This window comes from Sylvia atricapilla, chromosome 20, assembly GCF_009819655.1.
Source record: "Sylvia atricapilla isolate bSylAtr1 chromosome 20, bSylAtr1.pri, whole genome shotgun sequence".
NCBI lineage: Eukaryota > Metazoa > Chordata > Aves > Passeriformes > Sylviidae > Sylvia > Sylvia atricapilla.
The window spans coordinates 4056759-4080632 of NC_089159.1; the positions used below are offsets into that span (position 1 = coordinate 4056759).

General features: G+C 49.5%; 3 protein-coding genes across 3 annotated transcripts; 2 read left to right on the plus strand and 1 right to left on the minus strand.

Annotated features, from left to right (window-relative positions):
* Positions 1–6222: 6222 nt before the first annotated feature.
* MIS12 (MIS12 kinetochore complex component) lies at positions 6223–8280 on the minus strand. Its single transcript, XM_066333189.1, has one exon. The coding sequence runs from the start codon at positions 8089–8091 to the stop codon at positions 7459–7461; it is 633 nt and encodes a 210-aa protein (XP_066189286.1). The 5' UTR covers positions 8092–8280; the 3' UTR covers positions 6223–7458.
* A 296-nt stretch (positions 8281–8576) lies between these two features.
* Positions 8577–12870, plus strand: DERL2 (derlin 2). Its single transcript, XM_066333216.1, has 7 exons — positions 8577–8688; positions 9051–9116; positions 9382–9455; positions 9896–9989; positions 10443–10638; positions 11175–11265; positions 11977–12870. Exons 1-7 carry the CDS (start codon positions 8596–8598, stop codon positions 12080–12082), a joined length of 720 nt encoding a protein of 239 aa, XP_066189313.1. The 5' UTR covers positions 8577–8595; the 3' UTR covers positions 12083–12870.
* Positions 12871–13849: 979 nt separating this feature from the next.
* On the plus strand, positions 13850–23368 carry DHX33 (DEAH-box helicase 33). Its single transcript, XM_066333211.1, has 12 exons — positions 13850–14146; positions 14855–15015; positions 16140–16367; positions 17130–17300; positions 17848–18033; positions 18698–18809; positions 19197–19356; positions 19749–19837; positions 20148–20275; positions 20825–21028; positions 21751–21837; positions 22862–23368. The coding sequence occupies exons 1-12, from the start codon at positions 13972–13974 to the stop codon at positions 23168–23170; spliced, it is 2010 nt and encodes a 669-aa protein (XP_066189308.1). The 5' UTR covers positions 13850–13971; the 3' UTR covers positions 23171–23368.
* The last annotated feature ends 506 nt before the right edge of the window (positions 23369–23874 follow it).

A 23874-nucleotide genomic window follows, 5' to 3' on the forward strand; every position in this document is an offset into this window, starting at 1 on the left:
CTGGGCTTGGCAGGCCCGCAAAGGCCTCGGGCTGCTCTGCTGGCCTCCTGGGCCCTGCAGAATGGCCTCTTGGCTTCGTCCCGTGGTCTGGGGGATGCGGGCTGGCCGGGGGAGGGGGGGGATGTTGTGGCCTGCGGTGCAGCCCCTGCCTCTGCCAGGAGGCCGGCACCAGGCTCTGGAAGCCAGCAGGCTGCACCTGCACAGCGCTGCCCGTGTCCCCTAGGAACACACCTGTACAGCCCACCCGAGTGGATCAGCCTTGGCTACTACCACGGCCATGCGGCGACCGTCTGGTCCCTGGGTGTGCTGCTGTATGTCATGGTCTGCGGGAGCCTCCCCTTCCAGGACGACCGTGGCATTGTGTCGGGGCAGCCGTGCTTCACGCAGCGGGTCTCTCCAGGTGGGTGCGCGGCCTCAAGAAGGCAGCTTTGGCAGACGGCCCGGCGGGGCCCAGCGCGGCCCTCAGGCAGCCGGGCGGGAGGTCAACGTGCCCTCAAGGGCCGGCTGCAGGAGATGGCCCGTGCCGGGCTGGGTGTGGCACGCTGGCTGAAGGAGGTGGCGCTTGTCCTGCCGTGCCGCTGTCCCCGAAGGGCAGCTCTGAGCGCACGCAGCGTGGCCCGGCTTCTGCAGGCGCCGGGAGCGGCTGGGCAGGAGCCTTCTGCAAGTGACCGGCGCTTTCTGCCTTCTCTCCCCAGAGTGCCAGCATCTGATCAGCTGGTGTTTGGCCAAGCACTACGTGGACCGGCCAGAGCTGGAGGAGGTCCTGCGCCACCCTTGGGTGTGGGGCGGGCGTCTTTGATGCCCTGCCGGAGCCTCTGCAGCACCCAGTTACCGAGTCCCACGCAGGACTGAGGGTCCCAACAATAAAACATCTACCAACCCATTTCGGGCTGTCAAGTTTGCTCCTTGTTAGCTACTTCGGCTAAAGAGACCTCTTGGGAAAGGGGAAATCCCAGCGTTCCCTTCAGCCTCCGTCACGCTTTTGATGCGTCTCCTGCGGATAGGTGGATATGTCTGCCCGAGTGCAGACAGAGGGAGGAGCCCTTAGGGCACGACTGCCTGCTCTATGTGAGCCATGGGTGTCAGCAGGACCTGCGCATGCCTGAGGATGGAGATGGCCAAGAAAAGTCTGGAAACAGAGATGTGAGCCCAGCCCACAGCAGTAAAGCAATGGGAGAAGGGGGTGTCCCAGGAGCGAGTATCCTGGTGCTGCCAATGGCCAGTCCTTGGCTCTGAGGAATATGCCACTCTGCCATAGGAGAAGACCCTTGGTGTGGTGCTGGGCAGGATCCTGTAGCAGCGAAGGCAGGTGTTCCCATGTCCAGCTGAGTGTCTGGAGCAGGCAGTGGAGGAGCAGGAAGAGGACGTTCTCTACAGTTGCTTTAATCCTGGCAGAAATCTCCATTGCTCCCAGTGCTTGCGGGAAAGCTCCTGGACAGGAGACAGAGGAAGCCTTTTGGGCAGGACTGCCTGCTCCCTCAGTGCCACAGCTGTCTGCAGAAGCTGCTCATCCTGGAGGATGCAGATCGCCAGGAAATGTCAGAAGTAAAAACGGAGCCCAGCTCTGTCCAAGATGTTCCCAGAGGCACGTGTCCCAGCAGCAAGTGTCCTGGAGCTGCCAGTTTCCAGTCCATGGCTCTCAGGAAGCTGTGGTCTAAGTTAGGACGAACAGAGACCCACTCTGTCGCTCTCCTAAAAAGGGAGGAGGATGGAGACCCCTGAGCTGCTCAAAAGAGGAGAGTGTACAAAGTTTCCCTGTTCCCCCACAGGCAGATGATGACAGAGACCACATTTTCCCCCATAGGAAAGAGGAGAATGGACACCCCCTCTGCCCCTCTTCAGAAGTAACCAGCACAGAGACCTTATTTTTTCCTTTTAATTTTTTTTTCTTTTTGAAATTTCTTTTATGTATTTTATGTTTCTGTAGCTGCAGATTAGGATGTTGATGGAGGTGTCTGGCTCTGTTCCCAAGAGGGCAGGCTTTGAGTGCAGCCCATGAAGACGGCATCAGAATCTGTGTGTCATCAAAACTGGAGGAAAGCAACATCTTTTCAGTGGCAGAGAAAGAGGCATCCATTTATTCTGGTCAGGATATACAACAGAATTATTTCATTCATGTATGCCTGCCATGTGCAGTGAAAATCACTCTGACCCCCATGATTCCTTACCAGAATCCTTTATCATATTTATCATATCCTTTATCATATCCTTTATCCTTTATCATATCCTTTATCATACCTTTTATCATATTTCTCCATAAAAACCCCAGATAAATTCTCCTTCATTGCTTCTGTATTATACAATGCTTAGGATCTGATTTCTTACTTGTGAGGGTGGAGAGGCCTTGTCACTGGTGTTCCAGAGCAGCTGTGGCTGCCCCATCCCTTTCAGTGAACAAAGCCAGGTTGGATGGGGCTTGGAGCAACCTGGGACTGTGGAAGGTTTCCCTGCCCATGGCAGGGGTTGGGACTGGATGAGCTTAAAATCTCTCCCAGCCCAAACCATTCTGGGACTCTGTGTTCTGCTCAAACACATTACAGGCCCCAATACCTGCCTATGCCAAACCTTCCTGTTAATTAATGGATAATTAAATTCTTGGCAACCACCACCACAGATAAAAGGAAAACAGCTCCATAAGAGGGATGGCAGAGGCTGAGGTTGGAAATGGGGACATCAAGGGTTCCTTACTGCACAAACACTCTTCCTGGACTAATGCTGTTGCCCACTCCAGATGGATTCATACCCCCAGCATTTTGTCGGGGAGTAAATAAAATACTGAGAGCAGATGATTGCTGGTTCCCTGGGAATGCAGTGTCCTGGTGAGGTCATGTCACTGCTACCATGGCACATGCAGCCCCAACATGATCAGTGACATGTCCCAGGCCAGTAATGCCCCTGGAGCTCATGGTCATTTAGGATCTTGCTGGAGACTCAGTTTGAGGTTGGATCCATCGAGGTAAATGGCTTAAAAGTTGTTCCCCCTAATTTTCTTGTAAGTGAGCTATGTATCAAAAAGGATTTCTAGAGCAGTAAATTATAATTTAGTGCTTATTATAATATTCATTAAGAGCTGCTGTCTGCTGTAGTGTTACAGCAAATACTAATTATTAGAAATTAAGGTGACAGGAGGGAATAATATTCTGAATTGTGTAAGTGGGAGTAATAAAGAGCCTGGGAGGGATAAGCAGACAAAACAGCAGGAGAGTTGCCTTTCTACAGGGAAATCAGCATTAATGGAATGCCCAGTAGCGCAGCACTGGGAGGCATGGATGTCCAGGAAGGGGCTGTGGGCAGGGAACAAAATTAATCAGAGATACAAAGACACCAAGCAGAGGGGTCATAGCTGTGGGACCATTGGATTCAAAGTGTTCAGTTATGGAGCATCACCTGGCAGGGTCCGTCCAGTGGATTGACCTCCAAAGGCTCCATCTTGCCTCCATGTTATTTTTCTAGTTTGGTTGGTTGGTTTATTTATTTCATTTTTTTAAATTCCTTTTCAAGCTGAAATTAAACTCCTACAATGATTTTGTCACAACCTAGTCTAGTAAAAGGCTGCTCATGGCAGGGAATAGATGATCTTTAATGTCCCTTCCAACCCAAACCCAACTGCAGCAGGGATGAGATGGATGCAGGGCAGGATGAACAGTCAGGGAAGCAGCCAAAGCCATGCAGAGCTGTGTGAGGGACACAGACTTTCCAGTCTCCAGCAAAGTAGAATCACAAACTTCACCCTTTATTGTTGTCCATGCTGCTCCACAACAAGCACAGCTGTCTCCAAGGCCTCCCTCCAGCAGAACCTTTTTAATCATATTCCCTCTCTCCTATGGTTTAATTAGGAGGAAAAAATTATTCCTGTATGTGAAAGTGATTCCTTAGTTGCCAGACATTTACAGGTTTTCCATTTTCCCTTCCTTGAGTAGGAAAAAGTCATTTACTATGTTCCTTTCTAAAACAATTTCCAGGGATGTCCAGTAAACATGGCCAGGAGCCATCAGCAGCCAAGCTCTGACTGGGTTTCTTTGTTTGAGTAAATCAATGTTTTGCCACTAATGGGAGCTGAATGCCCATTTTCTGAGCCCCATTTATTTTATTGTCAGGGCTGGGGTGCAGGGGAGGCAGCACCAGGGCAGCTCTGCAGAAATCCCAGTGAGGGCTTGGAATGTTCACTCCCATCCCATTTTATGGAGTGTGGTGTGCAAACACATTAGGGAAGAGCTGCTGCACTTACCAGCTGGAATAACTCACAGTGCCTGGCTCTCTCTCTGTCTATCTCTATTATTTTTATTTGGAGTTTCCACAGGGTTGTTTTAATGGTGGGGGATGCTCTTGCTCAGTTTGTGCCAGCAAAAATCCTTGTGGAAGAAAAATTTTTGCCACAACATGGTTTTTTTACATTATTAGAATGGAAGATTATGTTTTTTCCCCTGCCCTGTTAGTCCTTTAAGCCTTGCTGTGGGATGTGGACAGGGATGGGAGCCCTGAGCCGTCATGGGACAGCAAAGGCAGGAGCTGACCCACTACCAGCTTGAGGTGAAGTGATTAAAGCTTGTGGCTGCCACCAGCATTTCCTGTCTGTAATTAATGCTTTTAATGAGGAGGGATATGGTAACCCTCTCCTCCCCTCCCCGGCATTTTGCCAGGTGTGGGTTTATTAACGGCTGCTAATTACACCATTATTCAAGGGATAATTCTAAGTCAAGGAAGGCTGATCTGTGTGCTCCGACTGCCTGTGAATGCTGGCAGAAATTTCTTAGTTTAAATTTGCTGTTTTCTCCTTATAGAGGGGACTGAACTCCTGGGGGTTTGCAGGGCAAACCAGCATCCCTGGGACACGGAGCCAGTGCCCTCCCTGCTTTACCTGACCCCTCTCCATGCACAGGACCTGCAAATCCAGCTGCATGTCCTCCTCCTCACAGCCAGAGCATGCTTTTAATTCCCAGGGGAGAGTTTTGCTGGAGTTTGATAGTCCCAGGAGCTGTGTAGGGGCTTGAAGCCATTCTCTGTCTGATGGAGTATCCAGCTGCCAGGACATCCTCAGCCCCATGGATCCTCAGGGCTCCTGAGTGCCCCAGGTCAGGAGGGCATTATCCTGGTAGGGACACTGATGGCTTTATTCCCTTCAGACCTCAGCTCTGCTGCTGGGGTGTTCATTGCACCAGGTGCTTGACATCAAGGCTCTTTCTCCTGAAGAAGGCTCTTGGAAATGTTTTACCAACAGCTGGTTACAGTTTTTACGTTGGGTATTATGAAGTACCTCACTCCCAGCCTGGGGCTCTGAATATTTCAGCTCCATGCAAGTATTGGGAGAAAATGAGCATTTAAATCATCCATCTGGAAGCTCTCCCCTTTTCCAAGCCAATCCCAGGTCCTGCTCCTACAGCAGCCTGGTGCTACCCAGTCTGTGCCTGCCTTGTCACAATGGGACCTGTGCCATGGCCATGGACACTCTGGATCTGCCTCTGAGAGCAATGGAAGCCTGGGGAGAGCAGAGCAAGGACAGATAGAGAGGCCACTGGGGATGGAGTCAGGGTATGTCAAACTGCTCGTGAATCTCCAGAGAGCCCACAAACACTTGGGCATGATTTAGAGTCGGGAATGCCTCACCAATACCGTTGGATCCAGCTGCTGTGGATGTGGCACTTGAGGACATGGTGAGTGCTGGTCATGGCAGCACAGGGGGAGCTGCTGGACTTGAAGCTCAGAGGGCTTTTCCAACCCAAAGAATTCTGTGATTCCATGAGCTGCCACAGCTCCCTGCCTGAGGGCACTACTCTCTGGAGCATCAGGAAGTAATTTGTTGTAAAATATTTAATTACAGTGACTGCAGTGATGGGAGTGTATGTGGGAGGATGGCATTTCTGGAAGCATGAAGGGAGAAGGGGTGATCACAAGAAAGGCCGAGGCTGGCATGGGTTAAATCCACACCAGAAGAGTGGGATGGTCAAACTCAGATTTAGTTGTGGGCACATTTCCCTGGTTGGTGACACAGCAGGATATCAAAATGCCAGGGTCAGGGAGTGGGTCAACACAGCCCAGTACAAAATCCCAGCCTTCCCCTCACCACCACTCCAGCTGGGAAGGATGTGCAAGGGAGAACCCTGCCCCAGCAGTGAAATTGTGAAATTGTCTCTCCCTGGCTGGGAGAGGAGAAACATGTGAAAATGGGAATAATTCCTTCTTGAAGGAAAATATGGTGTCAGGGTTTATAAACTTGGTGGGGTCCAGCTTTCTGCCAATCCGTGTGTGGTCACTCCAGGCACGGAACACCCAGGAAAAGTGTCTCCTATTTACTGAGGATGAAACAACTGATTCACCTGAGGAAACACGATAATTCTTGGCGTCCAGGAAAGTTACACCGAGTTGGAAAAACAGACCAACATCCCGTAAAGCCGAGCCTTGGGCTGGGCTGCTGGTGCCCCCTGCTGCCAAGTGACACTTTTCACATCTTACGCTTCTCAACTCAGGGAAGAATGAATTCCAGACCGTGTTTTATGTTTTCAATACACTTTTTTATTGCACACACCTCTAAATTATTCACAAAGCTAATGACTTCTAAACCTCTATGCTGGTAAAGTAGAAATTAATATTGATATTTAATGATAGGACTAAACAGGAGATTAAAAAACTGCCATGGAAAGATGCACAGACTGTCAGAGATTTTGAAATAAGTACAGAGAGAATAAATTTTAATTAACAGCTTATCAGTATTCATAACATTTTCACAGGAAAAATCTGATTAAACATTAATAAAAGGAACTTTGTTCTTTAGTAGTTTAGTAGAAAACGGACACTGGGCAAAAAAAAAAAAATTATATATATAAAGCAACATAAAGTGAAGCAGGAAAAAGTGATGGAATTACCATTTCTCCAGTGGCTTCTGCTCTGTGGAGAAGCAGCTCTGTGCTGAGAGAAACACAAGCACAGTTGGAGTGGTGAGGAACCCTGAGATTCCAGAAACCGGGCTGAAACTTGGTTTGATGCCAGCAGATCTCACCAGAACCTTGTCAAGAGCATTCTTCTCCCTGCACTTCCTCCTTGCTGGCTTTCCAAAGGCACTGTAGCCATGGTCAGGCAGCTCCTTGGGAACTGGCAAAGTCCTCAAGTCCTCACTGAGTCCTGCACTGGCCTCAGGCTGGAAATCACCTACACATTTCTACAAGCTTTAACAACACTTTGTTTTTATAACCCTTAAAATGGGCAAGTGCTACACTGTATTCAAAGGAAACATTCAGTGTTTTCAAACCCCGGTTATGCAACCCCAAATTTAGGAAGTTATCAATCTGAGTTACATTCTACAGGCTTTTCTCCCCTTCCTGCCTTAGGGAGCAGCAAACTGGCACAGTTCAACAGCTTTTAGACCAAATCCTGGCAGGATGAGCAGAGTAACGAAAAGATAAGTCCCTATAACTTTAAGCAAGCTCTCTCTGCATGACATCTGTTGCCTTTTCAGAATTTCCACTACATTAACTGATCATGCTGCTTCATTTTTCTGCTCTTCTGCTCAACATCTTTCAGCACATTCTGCAGTTTCTTAGAGTTCTGTGTCAAGAGGGCAAAGCTTTCCTTGAAGTTGCCGGCCCCGTGCTCCCTGCAGATGCTCTCGAGCCCATCAAAGCACTGCAAAATCTTCTCCAGCTCGGCCTTGACGACCTTCTGCTCCTCCAGCTCTGCTAGTAGCTCCTGCTGCACGGCCGCCTCCGCCCTGTACTGCTTCTGCAGCTGCCGCAGCTCGTCCTGCAGCGCCTCGAACTCCTCCTTGCTGCAGGGATACTGCTCCTGCACCCTGTCCTCGGGCAGCAGCACGTTCTTAGGGATGTTCAGCACCAGCTGCAGCAGCACCTCTTCCATTTTGGAGAAGAGCTTATCGAAGTGCTCCTTCATGAAGAGCAGGAATTTCTCGGTGCATTTCCGGATCTGGGAAGGGCTCACTTTGCAGCCGGGAATGCCGTCCAGTTTCTTCAGCATCACGCCCTCCACCACCAGCATCATTTCGAAGAGGTAGTCCTGGAAGGCGATGTAGACGCGCAGCATGCACGTCTGGGGCGTGAACCCGAAGAACTGCGCCTCGTAGGTCATGGGATCCACCGACATGGCTGCGGGGGTCCGGGGCGGCCGGGCCGCGAGGGGAAGGCGGGTCTCACAAGGCTCCCCGGCGTTACCCGAGGCAGCGGGGCCGCTCCTCCCGCTGGCGTTCGCGGGCTGAGCCCGGGGCCGGTGCCCGGGGACGGCTCTAAGACCGGGCGCTGCGGCCTCCTCTTTCCCGCCTCGCCCCAGCGCCGCCTCAGGGCACGCCCGCCCGCAGCCAATCAGCGCCCGCAGGGCTCCCTCACTGCCCAATCATCGAGCGCTCCGTCCCTCGGTGGGCGGGACAAGCGCGGGGAGAACGCGGACGCGCGCTGGCCTCTCGGCCAATGACAGCGCGGGGTGGTGGGCGGGCACTGCAGCACCACCAATGGGAGTGCGGAGCGGTGGCCGCGAGCTGAACAGTCGGCCAATGAGAGCGCAGAGCAGAGATAGGGCTCTGCGGCTCAGCCAATGGGAGCGCGGAGCGTCATGCTGGCGCGGAGGCGGGCGGGACGGGGAGGAGCCGCCAAGATGGCGTACCAGACGTTCCGGCAGGAGTACCTGCAGGTGCCGCCCGTGACCCGGGCCTACACCACCGCCTGCGTCCTCACCACCGCCGCCGTGGTCAGTGCGCGGCCCCGGGAGGGAGGTCGTGGCGGGAATTGGGAGCGGGGTGGGCGCGGGGTGGCCGTGGAAGGGGAGCCCTCAGGCACCGCCCCCGCTCGGAGCCGGGTCTGGAGCCCCGAGGGCCCCGTGAGCGAGGGGATTCGCGAAACAAACCCCGTGCAAAGCAGAATAAATAACAACAGCGCCAGAGGGTTGTCGCATTGGGGCTTCCACTTGTCAGAAAAGTCATGCAGTGCTGTTTGAGGACGTGCTGGGCTCTTTTTGGCACAGAGGAACGGTTGCTGTTTTGGTGTGTATTTTTTCTTCTTTGTTTTTGTTTCTTGTATTGATCCTTTCAAAATGTTCTCTTCTTTTTTCAGCAATTAGAACTTATCACGCCCTTCCAGCTGTATTTCAACCCTGAGTTAATATTTAAGCACTTTCAAGTAAGTGTGTTCTGAAGCACGGGAGGTTTTAAACTGTGCTGTAGAGTTTTTTAAGTGTTTGTCTTCTCGAAACAATGTACTTTTTGTATTAGAAATACACTTTTTAAAAGCTACTTTAGCCAGAGTGCAGACCACTGTACCTTAAAATAGGTCTTAGTTTCATTTTCTGTAAAAGAGATTTTGGTTTCATTGTTATTTGCTTATCTCTTTAGACAATAAAAATAAGCTGTCGTGTTTAAAGTCCTTGTATTTGTCTTATTTCCAGATATGGAGGTTAATCACAAACTACTTGTTCTTTGGACCAGTTGGCTTTAATTTTTTATTTAACATGATCTTTTTGTATCCTTCACCAAAGTTGTGTTGGTTCCCTTGGCAAGCAGAGCTCCAGAGTGCAGGAATGTTGCTGTACCTGCACACAGGAAAGGTTGAGTTCCTGGGAATTCAGCAATGCCAACCTCACTGGTGTCATGAAGGGGCTTCAAGGGGGTCTCTTTCTTAAGTGGTCAAGAATTTTGCCAGTTGCTTTTTTTGGTGATAAGACTTTGTACAAACCTGATCCTTTGGGTTGGTGCTGACGTGGTGCAGGAGAAAATTCCGGGTAACTTTTTTTGTCTCCTGGGTCACCCTCTCTGCTGAAGTATCCAGAAAGAGCCAAGTGATGCAGTAAATTGATAAAACACTTCTAAGCTGATGAAGGATGATTAAGAATTGAATAATTTTCTGCCTGGATCTGTCTCTAAACTCCTTTGCAATGGAATTTTCCTGACCTGTGGCCTCAGATACCGGTACTGCCGCATGCTTGAGGAAGGTTCTTTCCGGGGTCGGACAGCAGATTTTGTATTTATGTTCCTTTTTGGAGGACTTTTAATGACTGTATCCTTTCTGGTTTAATTCCAAGCACCTTTAGTAAAGCTGAAGATGGGTGAATGAGAACTCAAACCATGTTGTTACTGTTACCTTAATATAGCTTGTTCTACAAGGAGTACTAATATTTTTAGGATGGTTTTGAAAACTTTTCGATTGTTGCTGGTTTTTCAGGGTTTTGGGTTTTTTTTTCTGCTTGATCGTGGAAATGAGGTTATCAGGGGACTGTTCAGGTGTGGGATCATGCTCAAGTTGTCTGTGAAGAATTAAAGTACGCTTTAATGGGATTATTCATGCTGCAGGTAACCCGAATCCTGCTGCAGCTGATGGATTTGATGGACAGTAGTTTGATGTACTTGCACCTGGGAAAGTGGAGTTACCAGCTGTGTGGAAAACGTGGGATTACAAATTAAGCTGTGAAATCCCTGACCTCACAAGTGTTTCCTTAACGACTCCTGCCAGCTTTTTGGGCTGTTTGTGAACTTGGTGTTCCTGGGCCAGGCGTTCACCATCATGCTGGTGTACGTCTGGAGCCGCAGGAATCCCTACGTCCGCATGAACTTCTTTGGTCTCCTCATCTTCCAAGCCCCATTTCTACCCTGGGTATTGATGGGCTTTTCACTCCTTCTGGGGAATTCCATCATTGTGGATCTCCTGGGTGAGCAATGGCAGCAATCACAAGGATCTGTTCCTCCTCGTGTTTTACATGAAACAGAAAATGGGGACAAATCCGAGGGCTAAATGCCCTAATGTTTGGTGTTAGTTCTTCTGATGCATTTATACCAGACTTTTCTGATTTCTAACCATTGTAGCGTGTTTTGTGTTGTGATAAGGATGAAAAGAGCTAATGTTTTGGCTTTTTATTGCTTGGAATTGGCCTTGATGCATCAGCCCATAGCATCCGTCTACTGAAATAAAATAGTTTATATTGCTATTTAATCAACTCTAGTAGAGCCAAAACATCAATATTTTTAATAATGACAAGATGTTTTCCCAATATTAATGTATCATAGTGTAAGTTAAGTTTTTTATCTGCTGTTAGCTTTCTTCCTTAGGTTTTATATTTCTGTATCATCCTATTTTCTGTGAAAGAACCAATGTGTCTTGTTTTTCTGAAAACTTTAGTGTAAAGCATTTGAGAATTGTAAAGATGACTATTGAAAAATCACCTTTTGACTTTTGTTTCTATGCCAGGCATTGCTGTTGGGCATATATATTTTTTCTTAGAAGATGTCTTTCCTAATCAGCCTGGTGGTGGGAGGCTCCTGAGAACACCGTCTGTCCTGTGAGTATTGCTTTGGAAGAAACATGGAAAAAGGGGTTGTTTGGAAAACTGTTTGCAACTCAGTCACATCAGCTTCTGGTGAATTGGGCAGAGACAGAACTGGGGGGGTGTCTGTTCTTGCTTTTTATGAACTCATGTTGCCAAACAAATTTGTTTAAGTGGGAACCAACTTGACTGGGAGAAGAGCTAAAGAGTTTTACCTTTGATTTCTCTGATAAGACTTGTCAGGCTTTGCTGACAGCTTTTTTTGGTGGCACCAAAGTTGTGTCCCCTGCAACAGTGGCTGAGGTATCACATATAAGATATACATAATGGGTTTTTTTTTCTCATCCTCATGTCACAGTTTTGGGAAAAAATTTTTCAGTGTTTATAGTATTGAGTAGTGGTGCTCCCACTCAATTCCCTCTTGTATGGATGCTCTCACCCCCTGTGGTGCTCTCCCAGAACCACCAACCTCTGATGGTTGTTTTTCACAGAATCATAGACTATCCTGAAGATGCCTGGCAGAGAATATTTATATAATAAATAGCAGAAGATGAACCTCATCACTCTTGGTTTGGGATCTCCTTCCTGGTGGCTCCAAACTGGAGACCATCAATCCAACTGCCTGAGCAAGCTGTTCTTGAGGGAGGACACTGTTCCACGTGCAGCATGTGAGCTGTCCTGCCCTTACTGTGTTTTAAAGGATGAACCATCCTTTGTGTTTTGCAGGAAAGCAATATTTGACACGCCGGAGGATGACCCCAATTACAACCCCTTGCCAGAGGAGCGGCCGGGGGGCTTTGCCTGGGGAGAGGGGCAGCGCCTCGGGGGATAACCAGGGCCTGTGCCCAAACCCAGCCAAGCCCTGGGAGAGACTGGCCTGGCTCCAGTCCCACGTGGGGCCTCTCCTTCCCCAGCACAGAGAGGACTCTCTGACAGCTCTATGGTTTGGAATACAAGCACTTTATGAAATGGCAGTCTCACCCGAGGCACTCCCGACGCCTTTCCCAGTCAGGGAATTCCTTGTGCTGGACATCGTCTAAATCCAGTGGAGCCAAAAATTTAAAACTGGAAACCGTTTTCTGGTAACTGCAGTTAACAAGGCCACACAAGTACTTGTTTAAAGTGATTTCTAAAGCATTTTTTTCAAGTTATTTGATACGTGAAACTCTACGGGAAACTTTACAGAGGACAAACCCAACTTTCTGGGTTTTAACTCACTTTTTTATTCTTGGATAAAACAACTACAAGGTGATTGAAAGGCTAAGTCACTATTTCAATGGCAGAAGGTTTTTTAATCTGAGGTGCTGCTGTCTCCAGTCATCTTTGAATTGCAGGGAGCACAACATGCAGCAGTATGCAGCTTTTCACTCTGCCAGTTGGGTTTTTGGGACCTTCTGCTGGGTGAGGCAACATTTTGGTGGATTTTTCCCCTGAGGACTATGTGTTCAGGTACCCAGTTTCCAGACTGGTGATTGAATAGTTGTGCCTGCAAAATCCACCCCTCTGTGCCCTCTGCTGTTAGTGAACCACCTGCAGCACCAGAGAAAGAAACTTGTCTGGAGTCAGGACTCAAACGATGATGAGTTTGAATAAAATGTCTTCTGGATTCTCTTTGGTTAACCCTCTGTATAATCCTATAGTCTCGAGGCAGCAGGTGGAAAAGCAGGGGCTGGAAGAAGCAAGTCCTTGAAGAGACAGAGATCATTGAAGCTTTTCCCACAAGTGTCTCAGAACTGCAGGACCCAGCACTGTCTGCTCAGGATGTGAAATCTGTTGTGTCCGACACAGGCCTGAGACTGAGTGGGATTTAGCTAAAGTTACACTGATTATAAAAATCTCTGAGGAGCCACATAGGAATCTGGAGCTCAGTTCAGCTCATCATGGTCAGTTGTTCTTAGATTGCCATAGAAAGTATTTGGTATGGTTTTATTGATTGTATCATAGTAGATAAAATGAGTTAAAGCTGCATCTTCATTCTGCATTTTAGAGGATGGCCTTACCCTTGACATCTGATTATCTCATTTAGTTTCAGATTTTGTTTTTAAAAACTGATTACAGGCTTTTATTTTTTTAATTTATAGCCCAGGAGAGAAATCTGTGGGGATCTCAGGGGAAATGCTTTGTCCAGAAGCAGTGTGTTAGCTTCTGATAAAATGTGTTAATTTGTATCTATATTTTGATCGGTTAAAGGTTATAAAAACTTCAGGGAGCTTGGGGGGGGTTTACAATTTTTTTGCTCTGTTTTTCTGGGGCAGTTTTGATTGTTTTTAGAACAGAGTTCTAGTGCTCCTGGAGAGCAAGAGTGAAAGTATTTTGGAGAATATTGCTTCAGCATAGGTTATGAGGCAGGAATTAGATCAAAACCTTAACTTTGTGGGGGTGTTTTTAGTTCAGTGTTTGAGAACCCCTCCGTAGCTTGTTACTGGGACAAGTCCTGACTGGGACCGTGTGTCGATGCTGCCTGCAGCCGGCTCTGTGCCTTCCACGGCTGCATTTGGCTGCCGTTTGGGCTCCGGGATTTTTCCGAGGGTCCCGGGCCCCGAGCGCTGCAAATGGCGGCGGTGTCAGGACTACAACTCCCGGCATGCTCCGCGCCGGGTCGCGCGATGACGTCGCCACCGCGCCAGGGAGCCTGAGCAGCGCGGCCCCGCCGGGCCGGGAGCGGACGGAGCCCCGGGACAATCCCGGCGGGACGGGGACGGGACGGGACAGCGAGGGGCCATGGCTCGGGACGGCGACGGGCCTCCGGCCAAGCGGTTCAAGGCGGCGCCCCCCGGCACGCAGCCCCAGAGCGCCGCGCCGCCCGCACACGTGCAGCGCCGCTCCCTGCCCATCTCCGGAGCCCGCGGGCCGCTGCTGGCCCGGCTCCGCCGCCTCGACACCGCCATCCTCATCGGTGAGTGCCGGGCCGCGTCCCACGGAGTGGCCTGGGCTGGGAAAAACTGCCCAGAAACGGTTTGGGTGTCAATCTGAAGTGTGGTGATCAAAGAATATGATGACTTCTGTGCTTTGACCGCCGGGGTTAAGTCAGGAGAGGACTTCGTTTTTATGGAGAAGGAAAAAGTATTTCGCTTTCCTTTTGCTGTCTGCCTGGAGTTCAGTCAAAGCCAGATGGCAAAACCCTGCTGAAGACTCTCCTCACTGACATTTGCAGGGCTTTTCACTGATTTCGTTATGTTTTCTGTGAGTGCAAACTAAAAAGCTTTTTGTCAGACTTTCAGCAGCTGAAGATGTTATACATCTTCCCACCTGGTAGTTTAAAGATTTGGCGTTTATTGTAATTAAATGAAAAATGCTTTGCACGTCACTCCTATTAGTGTCACACCACAGACACTCCACCTCCTGAGAGGCTGGAGTCGGTTCCTAAACCGGAGTGTGGCTGGAGAGCACCTGGGTGGAGGGAGCTCTGCAGAGGAGTGGCCCAGCAGCAAGAGGAGGGCGTTGGGTTGTGTCTGTGACCTGCCACCGCTTTGTGGTGGGATTTCCTCTCCCTGCCTTCAGCTTCCCCATCCTCAAACACGGCTAAAAGTTAATGTAAAAAAACGAGTTTGACAATGCTATAACAGCACAGGGAGGAAAACCCTATTCCCTTGATATTCCTTAGGAGAAACGGGCTCGGGGAAGACCACTCAGCTGCCTCAGTACCTGTACGAGGTGGGGATTGGGCACCCTGGCACCATTGCTGTGACCCAGCCCCGCAGGGTGGCAGCTGTCACCCTGGCTGCCAGAGTCGCCGAGGAGAAGAGGACAGAGCTGGGGAAGCTGGTAGGTTGATCCACAGATTAACTTTGGTTCAGTGCTGCACTGGGGATGGGGCCCTGTCAGGCTTCAGTGGGTAGGATGATAAGCAGCCACAGGGGAGATTGTATTAATTTCATGGTCGGATTTGGGGGCCACAATGTAACAAGGATGTAAAAGCTGTAAGAGAGTGCTCAAAGGCGTGACACGAAAATAGTGAAGGGTCAGGTGGGATCACATAATAGGGTTGGTTGAGTTCACTTGGTCTGTTCAGCTGGAGAAATGGAGAATTTGTCAAACCTCACCAAGGTCTGCAGCTTTCTCCTGAGGGACAGCTCCCACCTCTGCTCTCTGTGGCCAGGGACAGGACCCAGGGAATGGCTGGAGCTGTGTCAGGAGAGGTTTAGGTTGGATATCAGGGAAAGGTTCTTCTCCCAGAGGACACTGCCCAGGCTCCCCAGGGAACGGACACAGCCCTGGGGCTGCCAGAGCTCCAGGAGTGTTTGGACACTGCTCCCAGGGGTGCTCAGGCTGAGATAGCTGGGGTGTCTGTGCAGGGTCAGGGGTTGGACTGGATGATCCCTCTGGGTTCCTTCCAGCTCAGGATATTCTGTGATTCTATAATTAAATGAATGGAGAAAAATGTCTCTTTACCTGCCCCATGACAGGGTGAGCATGGTCTGTCTCTGGTATTGTACTTCTTGATTTTTATCTGGGCTGTTCCATTTGAAAAAATACTGATTCATGAATGAAACAAAAAACATTGTGCTCTCTTTCATCGCTCCCTGTATTAGAAATCACTGTCAAGGAGAGCAGAGTGCTGAATTTGTGCAGGGGGAGAAAGACTTCCCCTTGGAGAGTGTGGAATCATTTGTAGCAGGGAGAGGGAGGGAGGGAAACTTGAGGGCATTTGGGATGAATTTCTGATTAGGAGGAAGCCAACTAGAGATGTTGGGAGTATCATTTGGGTGGCTTCCTAGATTTGGAAGATGAACCGCTCAGAGGCAGCCGATAAACTGCTCTGCTTCCCAGAGCTTCCATGCACTTCTGGTTGGTCCAGTGCAGTGACCAGGGGCTTGTAGTCCCTCCTTGTGTTACAATGGCAGTGGGAAATGCCAGTCTTTGGGCTCTCCCTGTGCTCCCTTCCCCAGGTGGGCTACACCGTGCGCTTCGATGACTGCTCGTGTGCCGAGACCAGGATCCGGTTCCTGACGGACGGGATGCTGCTGCGGGAGGCCATGGGGGACCCTCTGCTGCACAAGTACAGCGTGGTCATCCTGGATGAGGCCCACGAGAGGACCATCCACACTGATGTGCTCTTTGGAGTGGTCAAAGCTGCACAGAAGAAGCGAAAGGAGCGGGGCCTGCGGCTGCTCAAAGTGTGTTCTAGGATCTAGGGGCTGACTGGGCCACTTGAGGAAAATGGAAGTGTGGGGACTAAACAGATGTGCAGACTGAACAGAAGATCTGGGAAATGTGTGCTTGGGGTGGACAGTTGGGCACTGAGGGATGGCAGTGAAGGGTGGCATGGGGCTGAGCTCTGAGCATCTCCTGGGGCCTTCCAAAGTGTTTGCAATTTCAGCCTTGACCATTTTTATGTTCCTAAAAAGTCACCTTAAATCTGAATAGTTAAGGATGTCTGATTTATGGTGTGTGGGCCTGATAGGACACCTCTGAACAAGATATCTGGTCACCACCATGGTACTTTTCCACAAAAGCCCCTAGTATGTGAACTGTAGACTAGACACAGTGCTGGGGAGGTTTTGGCACTGCTGCTGAGATCACTCTTGGTGCAGGAGCTCTGGCTGATGGGACAGCTGTGGGATGTGCTCATTCCCAGGTGTGGCACTGCACATGGGATGGGTGGACATGTCAGGAATTTGTGTGAAAGCACATTGGCTTTGTTGGAGGGGCCTGGCAGGGGCCTTGCATGGTCTCATTCTATCACACCAGTGTTTTCTGCTTGTGTTAAAAAGCTGATGGCTTTAATGAGGCTAAATCAGCCTTCTGTCCATAAACCTTGTGAGCTGTTCTCGGCATAGTTCTCAGGATCCAGAAGCTGACTTTTGGCTGGTCCTGACTCACTGGTGTCCAGCTGGATGGAAGCTGCAGTGCTGACTCATCCTGTGCTCCCCCTGAAGGTGATTGTCATGTCAGCCACCATGGATGTTGACCTGTTCTCCCAGTACTTCAATGGAGCTCCTGTCATCTACCTGGAAGGCCGGCAGCATCCTATTGAGATCTTGTACACCAAGGAGCAGCAGAGTGACTACCTGCAGGCAGCACTGGTGTCTGTCTTCCAAATCCACCAGGTATGAGGGTCTCAGGTTTGTGTCCCTCTGGGGCCAGGGCTTGGTGTTTTGTGTCAGGATGTTTGACTGCCAAACACCTGGATTTGTTTGACTGCCAAACACCTGGATTGTTGTGTCATTTCATTAAACTGTATTTAGTCCTTTGAAGTTGCTGTGGCTGCTGGGATTTGGGACCTGTATGTCCAGGCTGGAGCTGAAGGGAGACTGTTTAGCAAAACTTTGTAATGTCAACTCATGCCTAAAACCCAAACCCTGAGTTCTCTGTACCTGGGTGCTTGCTGGCTCTGTCTGCCTGACCTGGACAGTTATTTGAGGACAGAGCAATTCCTCTATCCTTTTAACACTCAATCCCTCAAAACATTATTTTCTCTTTGCCTCTGGTGAATCCACTGGGAATTCTGGCTGTTGCATATGTTGCACCACACGTGCGTCTTTTCTTTCTTCTTCGCCTGCTTCAGTGACTCGCTGCCAGAGCCACATCTTATTACCATCTCAGTTCTCCTTTTCTATCCAAACCCTCCTAACTTGCTTTTTCCTCTGGCTCCAGGAAGCCCCTGCATGCCAGGACATCTTGGTGTTCCTGACTGGTCAGGAAGAAATTGAAGCAATGACCAAAACCTGTCGGGACGTTGCCCAGCATCTCCCCGAGGGCTGCCCACGGATGACAGTGCTGCCCCTTTATGCTTCTCTGCCGCACTCCCAACAACTCCGTGCCTTTAAACCGACCCCTGAGGTGAGGGAACAACACCTGTTACTTGTTTGCTTCCATGAGTCTTTGGAAGAAGCACTTGGACTCTAAGGGGCTCAGTAGTCTGTGCTGATAGTGAGCAATAGTCTCCATTGTCTTTAGGCTGAGTGGTTCCAGTGTGATATAAGACACTGCAACTGTGATCCAGTAGGTCATGTGGGATCATAAAAAGAAGGAAGGATTAGAGGAGATGAAAAGGGCACAGGAATTTAAATTTCCCCCATTTCATTGGAATTTTTTGTCCGTATCATAAAAAAGCTACAGCAGCTAATGGGGGACATACTGAGAAAGCTGAAATGAGAATGTTTGTCAGGGCCATAAGAAAAGGAATTTGTGCTGCCTCAGGTTCTTTTGTACCTACTCAGCAGATAAAGAAGAACACAAATGTTGTGCCAGGAATGAAACCAAAATTGTTGAAAGATGTATTGAGAACAGCTGTTTCTGGTGGTGTATTTTATTGCAAACGCTGGCACAAGTTTTATAAGCTGATTAGAAACTGGAGATTGCCTTAGCTTGCTGTGCCAGCTCTCAGAAACTGAGTTTGTGCTCACAATGTGGGGCAGGGCTTGGCCCATAGTGGCCAAAAGCAGCAGAATTTCTGTGTTGCAGCTGCTCTAAGGTGTCCTTGGCCTGGGTTTGATTTCCCCAGGGCTGTCGCAAGGTGATCCTCTCCACCAACATCGCAGAGACCTCCATCACCATTGCAGGGATAAAATTTGTTGTGGACACAGGCATGGTCAAAGCCAAGAAGTACAGCCCTGGTGAGGAATTCTGAGGAGGAACAGGCCCAAGATTGGGTTTGGGTTTGTAGAAGTTACTGGAGGCCATAAGCCCCGCTGAAAGAGGATTTCAAATACCCTCTGTGCTGTTTAAATGAATGTCCTTGGTTTGGGGTGTGGGGTTCAGTGGTGTTTTTGTGGGGTTTTTTTTGAGTATCAGCCATGAGGGGGTAAAAATCTGTCAAATGTGAATCTTCTCTTCACGGACACAGCGTGGGGTGGTTCACTGTGCTCCACAGTGCTGAACCAAGTGAGCTCTGAGCCATATTTGAATGGCAAACCCTGGGAGTCCTTACTGTGAATCCTCTGTGTTTTCCAAAGCTGTGCCTTACACAGGCACTGGCTGAGGTGATGCTTTTCCATGCCCAGAAACTGGCCTGGAAGTGCTGGCAGTGCAGCAGGTGTCCAAGGCCCAGGCCTGGCAGCGCACAGGGAGAGCAGGGAGACAGGAGAGTGGCATCTGCTACCGGCTCTACACGGAGGAGGACTTTGAAAAGTTTGATGAAATGACAACACCTGAGATACAGAGGTGAGGACAGAGCCATCACACTCCTTACCATCACACCTCTTTCACAGATGGAGCTATGGGAAGAACTGAGCAGCAAAACTGGATCTAGGGGCTGATGGGGTGACTTGAGGAAAATCAAAGTGTGGGCACTAAACAGAACAGCTGGGAAATGTTTTCTCAGGGTGGACAGTTGGGCACTGAGTCTCCAAACACATGAGGCAATAATTCTTCTGACTGTTCTCCAGATCTTGGACCTTCCTCTTCCTGATATACTAATTTAGGCTTCACCAGCAGCGTCAGACTAGTCTCTGTCACGCTGCACCACAGGCCTGAGACTCTTACCTTGGCCTCTCTGAAAAAAAGAATAAAAAAAAGAAGATAACTATATCAGGGGTTTTTTTATGTTTGTGTAGGTGTAACCTAGCCAGTGTGGTGCTTCAACTCTTGGCCCTGAAAATCCCCAATGTGCTCACCTTTGACTTCATGTCCAAACCATCTCCTGGTAAGTGGCTACAGAGGCAGCCTGGGGGAGAAAGAGCACAGGTCTCAAGAGCAGTCTTGAGTCATAAGGTGTCATAGCAACACAACATGAAGGTTTGCCTTGACTGCCAAGGGAAGCCAGAGGAAATGGGGAAAGGTGCTTGTTCTCTTGAACAGAGGAGAATAAACCACATTTTGGGACCCTAATTTCTCTAAATGGAAAATATTGGCTCTCTGGCCAGGAGGCAGAGGCAGTGATGGAACCAGCTGATCCTCCACATCCCTCAGTGGGATGCAGGAGGCCTCACAGCCCAATGTCCTTGTTTTGGCAGATGCTATTCAAGCAGCAATTGATCAGCTGGACCTGCTGGGAGCTGTGACCCAGAAGGAAGATCAGCTTGTCCTGACCCCTCTGGGAAAGAAAATGGCAGCCTTTCCATTGGATCCAAAGTTCTCCAAGGTAAAAACTGCAGAAAAGCTAACTTTTTACTCAGTAGTACTCATCTCTGTACCATTGATGTTTTCTCTTTCAAACTCCTTAAACCAAGTGTGAAATTTGGGGTGTTTGCAGCTGTGCTGGTATATTTGCTGTACATTAATGTACATAATTTACAGCACTTTTGCTGGATGCTTGTAATTTGTTGTTAAATCCAGGGAAGTTTTTAACAAGGGAATTTCTTTCCTCTGGCACTTCTGAAGGTGAACAAGGCAAATTTGCTTGCAATTTTCAGGATTGTTTAGCAGGTCCATGAAATGTCTGTTGCTGTAGTTTGTTTCAGTCACTGTGTTTGGTTATGCACTGGTCAGTCTCAGGAAGGAGCCTGGCAGTTGCTGTTTAATGTGCTTGGTGAGCCCATCAGAGGATTTACAGCTGTTCCTATGTCCAGATGTTTATGAGAGTGTCCTAAGCAATGTTTGGTTAAGTTCCTGGGCTGCCAGGGAGCAGAAAGATCTGCCCAGCTGAAGTGGATTTGGTCAAACAAAGATGAGTTTTTTTGTGTCTGTGCAGGCCATCCTCCTGTCCCCCAAGTTCCACTGTGCAGAGGAGATCCTGACCATTGTGTCGCTGTTATCAGTGGACAGTGTCCTCCACAACCCCCCTGCCCAGAGGGATGAGGTGCAGGCTGTCAGGAAGAAATTCATCTCCAGTGAGGGGGATCATCTGACCCTGCTCAACGTGTACAGGGCCTACAAGAACGTCAATGGACACCAGGTGGGATGATCTGAGGCTGCCAGGGCTGTCTGAGCTCATGGGGTGAGGAGTTTGTAGCAGAGAGCAGAGTGACACCTGCATCTTCCATAGCTGGTGTCACAGGCATCCTCCAGAGCAGAGAGGAAAGAGAGCTCATCCTTTATAGCTGGAGAAAGTTCAGCAACAAAGGGTCCTACAGAAAGCTGTGGCAAAGCTTCGTGGGGCCAGTTCTGTAATCACAGCCAGGGCTCTTCCTTCCCTGGGTCCAGCTGGAAACAGAAGGGAGTGGGAGACTTGGTGATAAATATCTGGACATGCTCTGTGACAGGATTCATTGGAAAAACACTGAGTGTATTTAAAAGCAGATTTGGATTTATCCTACCTTATCAACCCCTCATATTGATTTGTGGATCTGTGGACTCATGCACTCTGTTCCTTGCAGTACCTGTCGTTTTTACCTGGTTTGTTTTCACCATCTGTGGGATAGCAAGTGCTGTTCTGCAGCTCTTCGTGGCCTTGCAGAGCAGCTCTGAGTGGGGAAAGGACCACCACATGCTCTTTCTGAGCACTGTGGGAGGGAATCCAGACACAGGGGAGTAAAGGGGGATAGAAATATGACCAGGAAAGGGGTCAGCACCTGAGGCCGATTGTAGGACAGATTCTGCTTTTCATGGTATCCAAATGCTGTCATGCCCCTAGGGTAATAAAATATCCCCTTCTAACTCCTGATGTCTCTGCTGCAGGGATGGTGCAGAGAGAACTTTATCAATGGCAGAAACATGAAGCTGATGGGAGAAGTCAGAGCTCAGCTCAGGGACATTTGTGTAAAGGTAACTTGCTTCCATATTCTATTTCTCTGTTTCACCTGTTGGTATTTTCCTGTTTGTCCCCAAACTGTTGTTACTGTGCACCAAGTCCCAGGAGTGAGAAAATGTGGAGTTGTCTTAATTCTCTTGAAGTAGCTGGCTAAAATTCCTGCCTGTGCAGTTGCATCCCAAAATCTTAAAAGCTGCAGGGCTTAATGGGTCAAGGAGAAATGAGAAGCTCTGAAGAAGACTTCTCAGGGAAAGGACGGGTTTTCCTAAGGGTTTTTCCTGCTCTAGTGCAGGTGGGACTGTGCTGTGTGTGCCACAGAGTGCTGGCAGCCTGTGCTGGCTGGCTTCTTCATGGAGTCAGGCATTCAGTGTGGCAGCAGCTTCCCCTCAGTGCTGTTCCTGCTGGGCCCAGCTGGGAGCTGCCACTGAGCCCCTGGCAGTCTGCAGTGACATTGGAGCTGAAATAAACCCCCGCAGCCCCCTGGCGCTCCTTGGCTAGCTCAGTTCCTTGGGAGGCTTTGGGGGAATATCTCAAGGACAAGACAAAAGATTCCAAATTTTTGGGATCTTTTAAGAGGCTCTTACCCCTGGAATTGGTCCAAGATATTTATTCTTGAGGTTTTCCAGGGGCAAAGGAGGGGGAAAAGAGGATGAACAAGGAAGAACAGGGCCTTACCTAGTTTTCTCAGGAAAAGATAGCTGGACCTCAGCCAACTGGGTCAGGAAAGGAAGGAAGGGTCAAACTACGTGGTTACAGGCTTCAGGGGTCCTGGGGAAAAACCATTCCCCAGAGGAATACAACAGGGGTCCCCCACCCTCTGGGCTATCATTTGTGAGTGCTGGTTGGTTCCTGGTGCTTCCAGGAGAGTGACGATCCATTTTGCTGGCCCAGTCTGGTTTAGCCTAGCATCCACTCGAGCTGGATTCCCAGTTCTGACACAGGAAAATCCCCCAGGATTTCTGAAGAGAACCCAGTGAAAGGTGGGGCTGTGTCCCTGTGAGGCTGCAGGCTGTTGTTGCTCACTGTTGTGTCTCCCAGCTGTCGCTGCCTCTCGAGTCCTGCCGCGGCGACACCGCCAGCGTCCGGCGCTGCCTGGCCCACAGCCTGTTCATGAACGCGGCCGAGCTGCGGCCGGACGGCACCTACGGCACGGTGGCCTGCCAGCAGGTGGTGGCCATCCACCCCTCCTCGGTGCTGTTCCAGGCCAGGCCGGCCTGCCTGGTGTACAACGGGCTGCTGCGCACCAACAAGTGCTACATGCGCGACCTGTGCGTGGTGGACGCCGAGTGGCTGCACGAGGCCGCCCCCGAATATTTCCGCAGGAAGATCAGGACGGCCAAGGACTGACTGTGGATGTGGGATCAGCTGGCTCGGCTTCGCCTTGAAAGACTTGTTTTTAAAACAAATTTTAATGAGTGTATGTGTAGCCAGCTTTTTGTTTTTTATAGGCAGGATAATTGAAGCGTTCTCAGGGAAGGGGATGGGTATTTATTTAGGTTGGATTTATATGTTTTTATCCAGAATAAAGAAGTGATGGTGGAGATTTGAATCCTGTGTGTTCTGTGAGGCACAGAATGAATGATCGTGGGACAGTCCAGGATCAGTCCTGGTGTTTATGGTTCTCATGGGAGTGTGTTCATTGTCAGCAGTCTGGGCTTAAAGATGTGAAGACAGCACAGTGAATCTGTGCTTCTTGTGCAGAATGGACTCGGCCATTTACAGGTGCAGTGCTCCAACGCCTGCGGGCTTTGGGAGTTAAAATTCTGGTGCTTTGATGGGGTGGTATCAATTTGATGGAGTGGTACAGATGCTCTCCTGCTCCTGCCTTGCAGTGAGCTGCAAATGGGCCTTCTGTGCTTCTCCTCACTAGTGGGCACTAGCCCCAGCTTTTGGACAAAGGGCAGGCTTGGTGCCAGGAATCAGTGCTTTGTCAGTCTTTCCTCTAAAACACACATTGCATAAGGAGCAAAAAAACCCTCCAAACACTTATTTTTTTTCTTTTTTCTGAGGAGACCACCATGCTCTGACCTGAACAGTGGCAGTCCTAATCA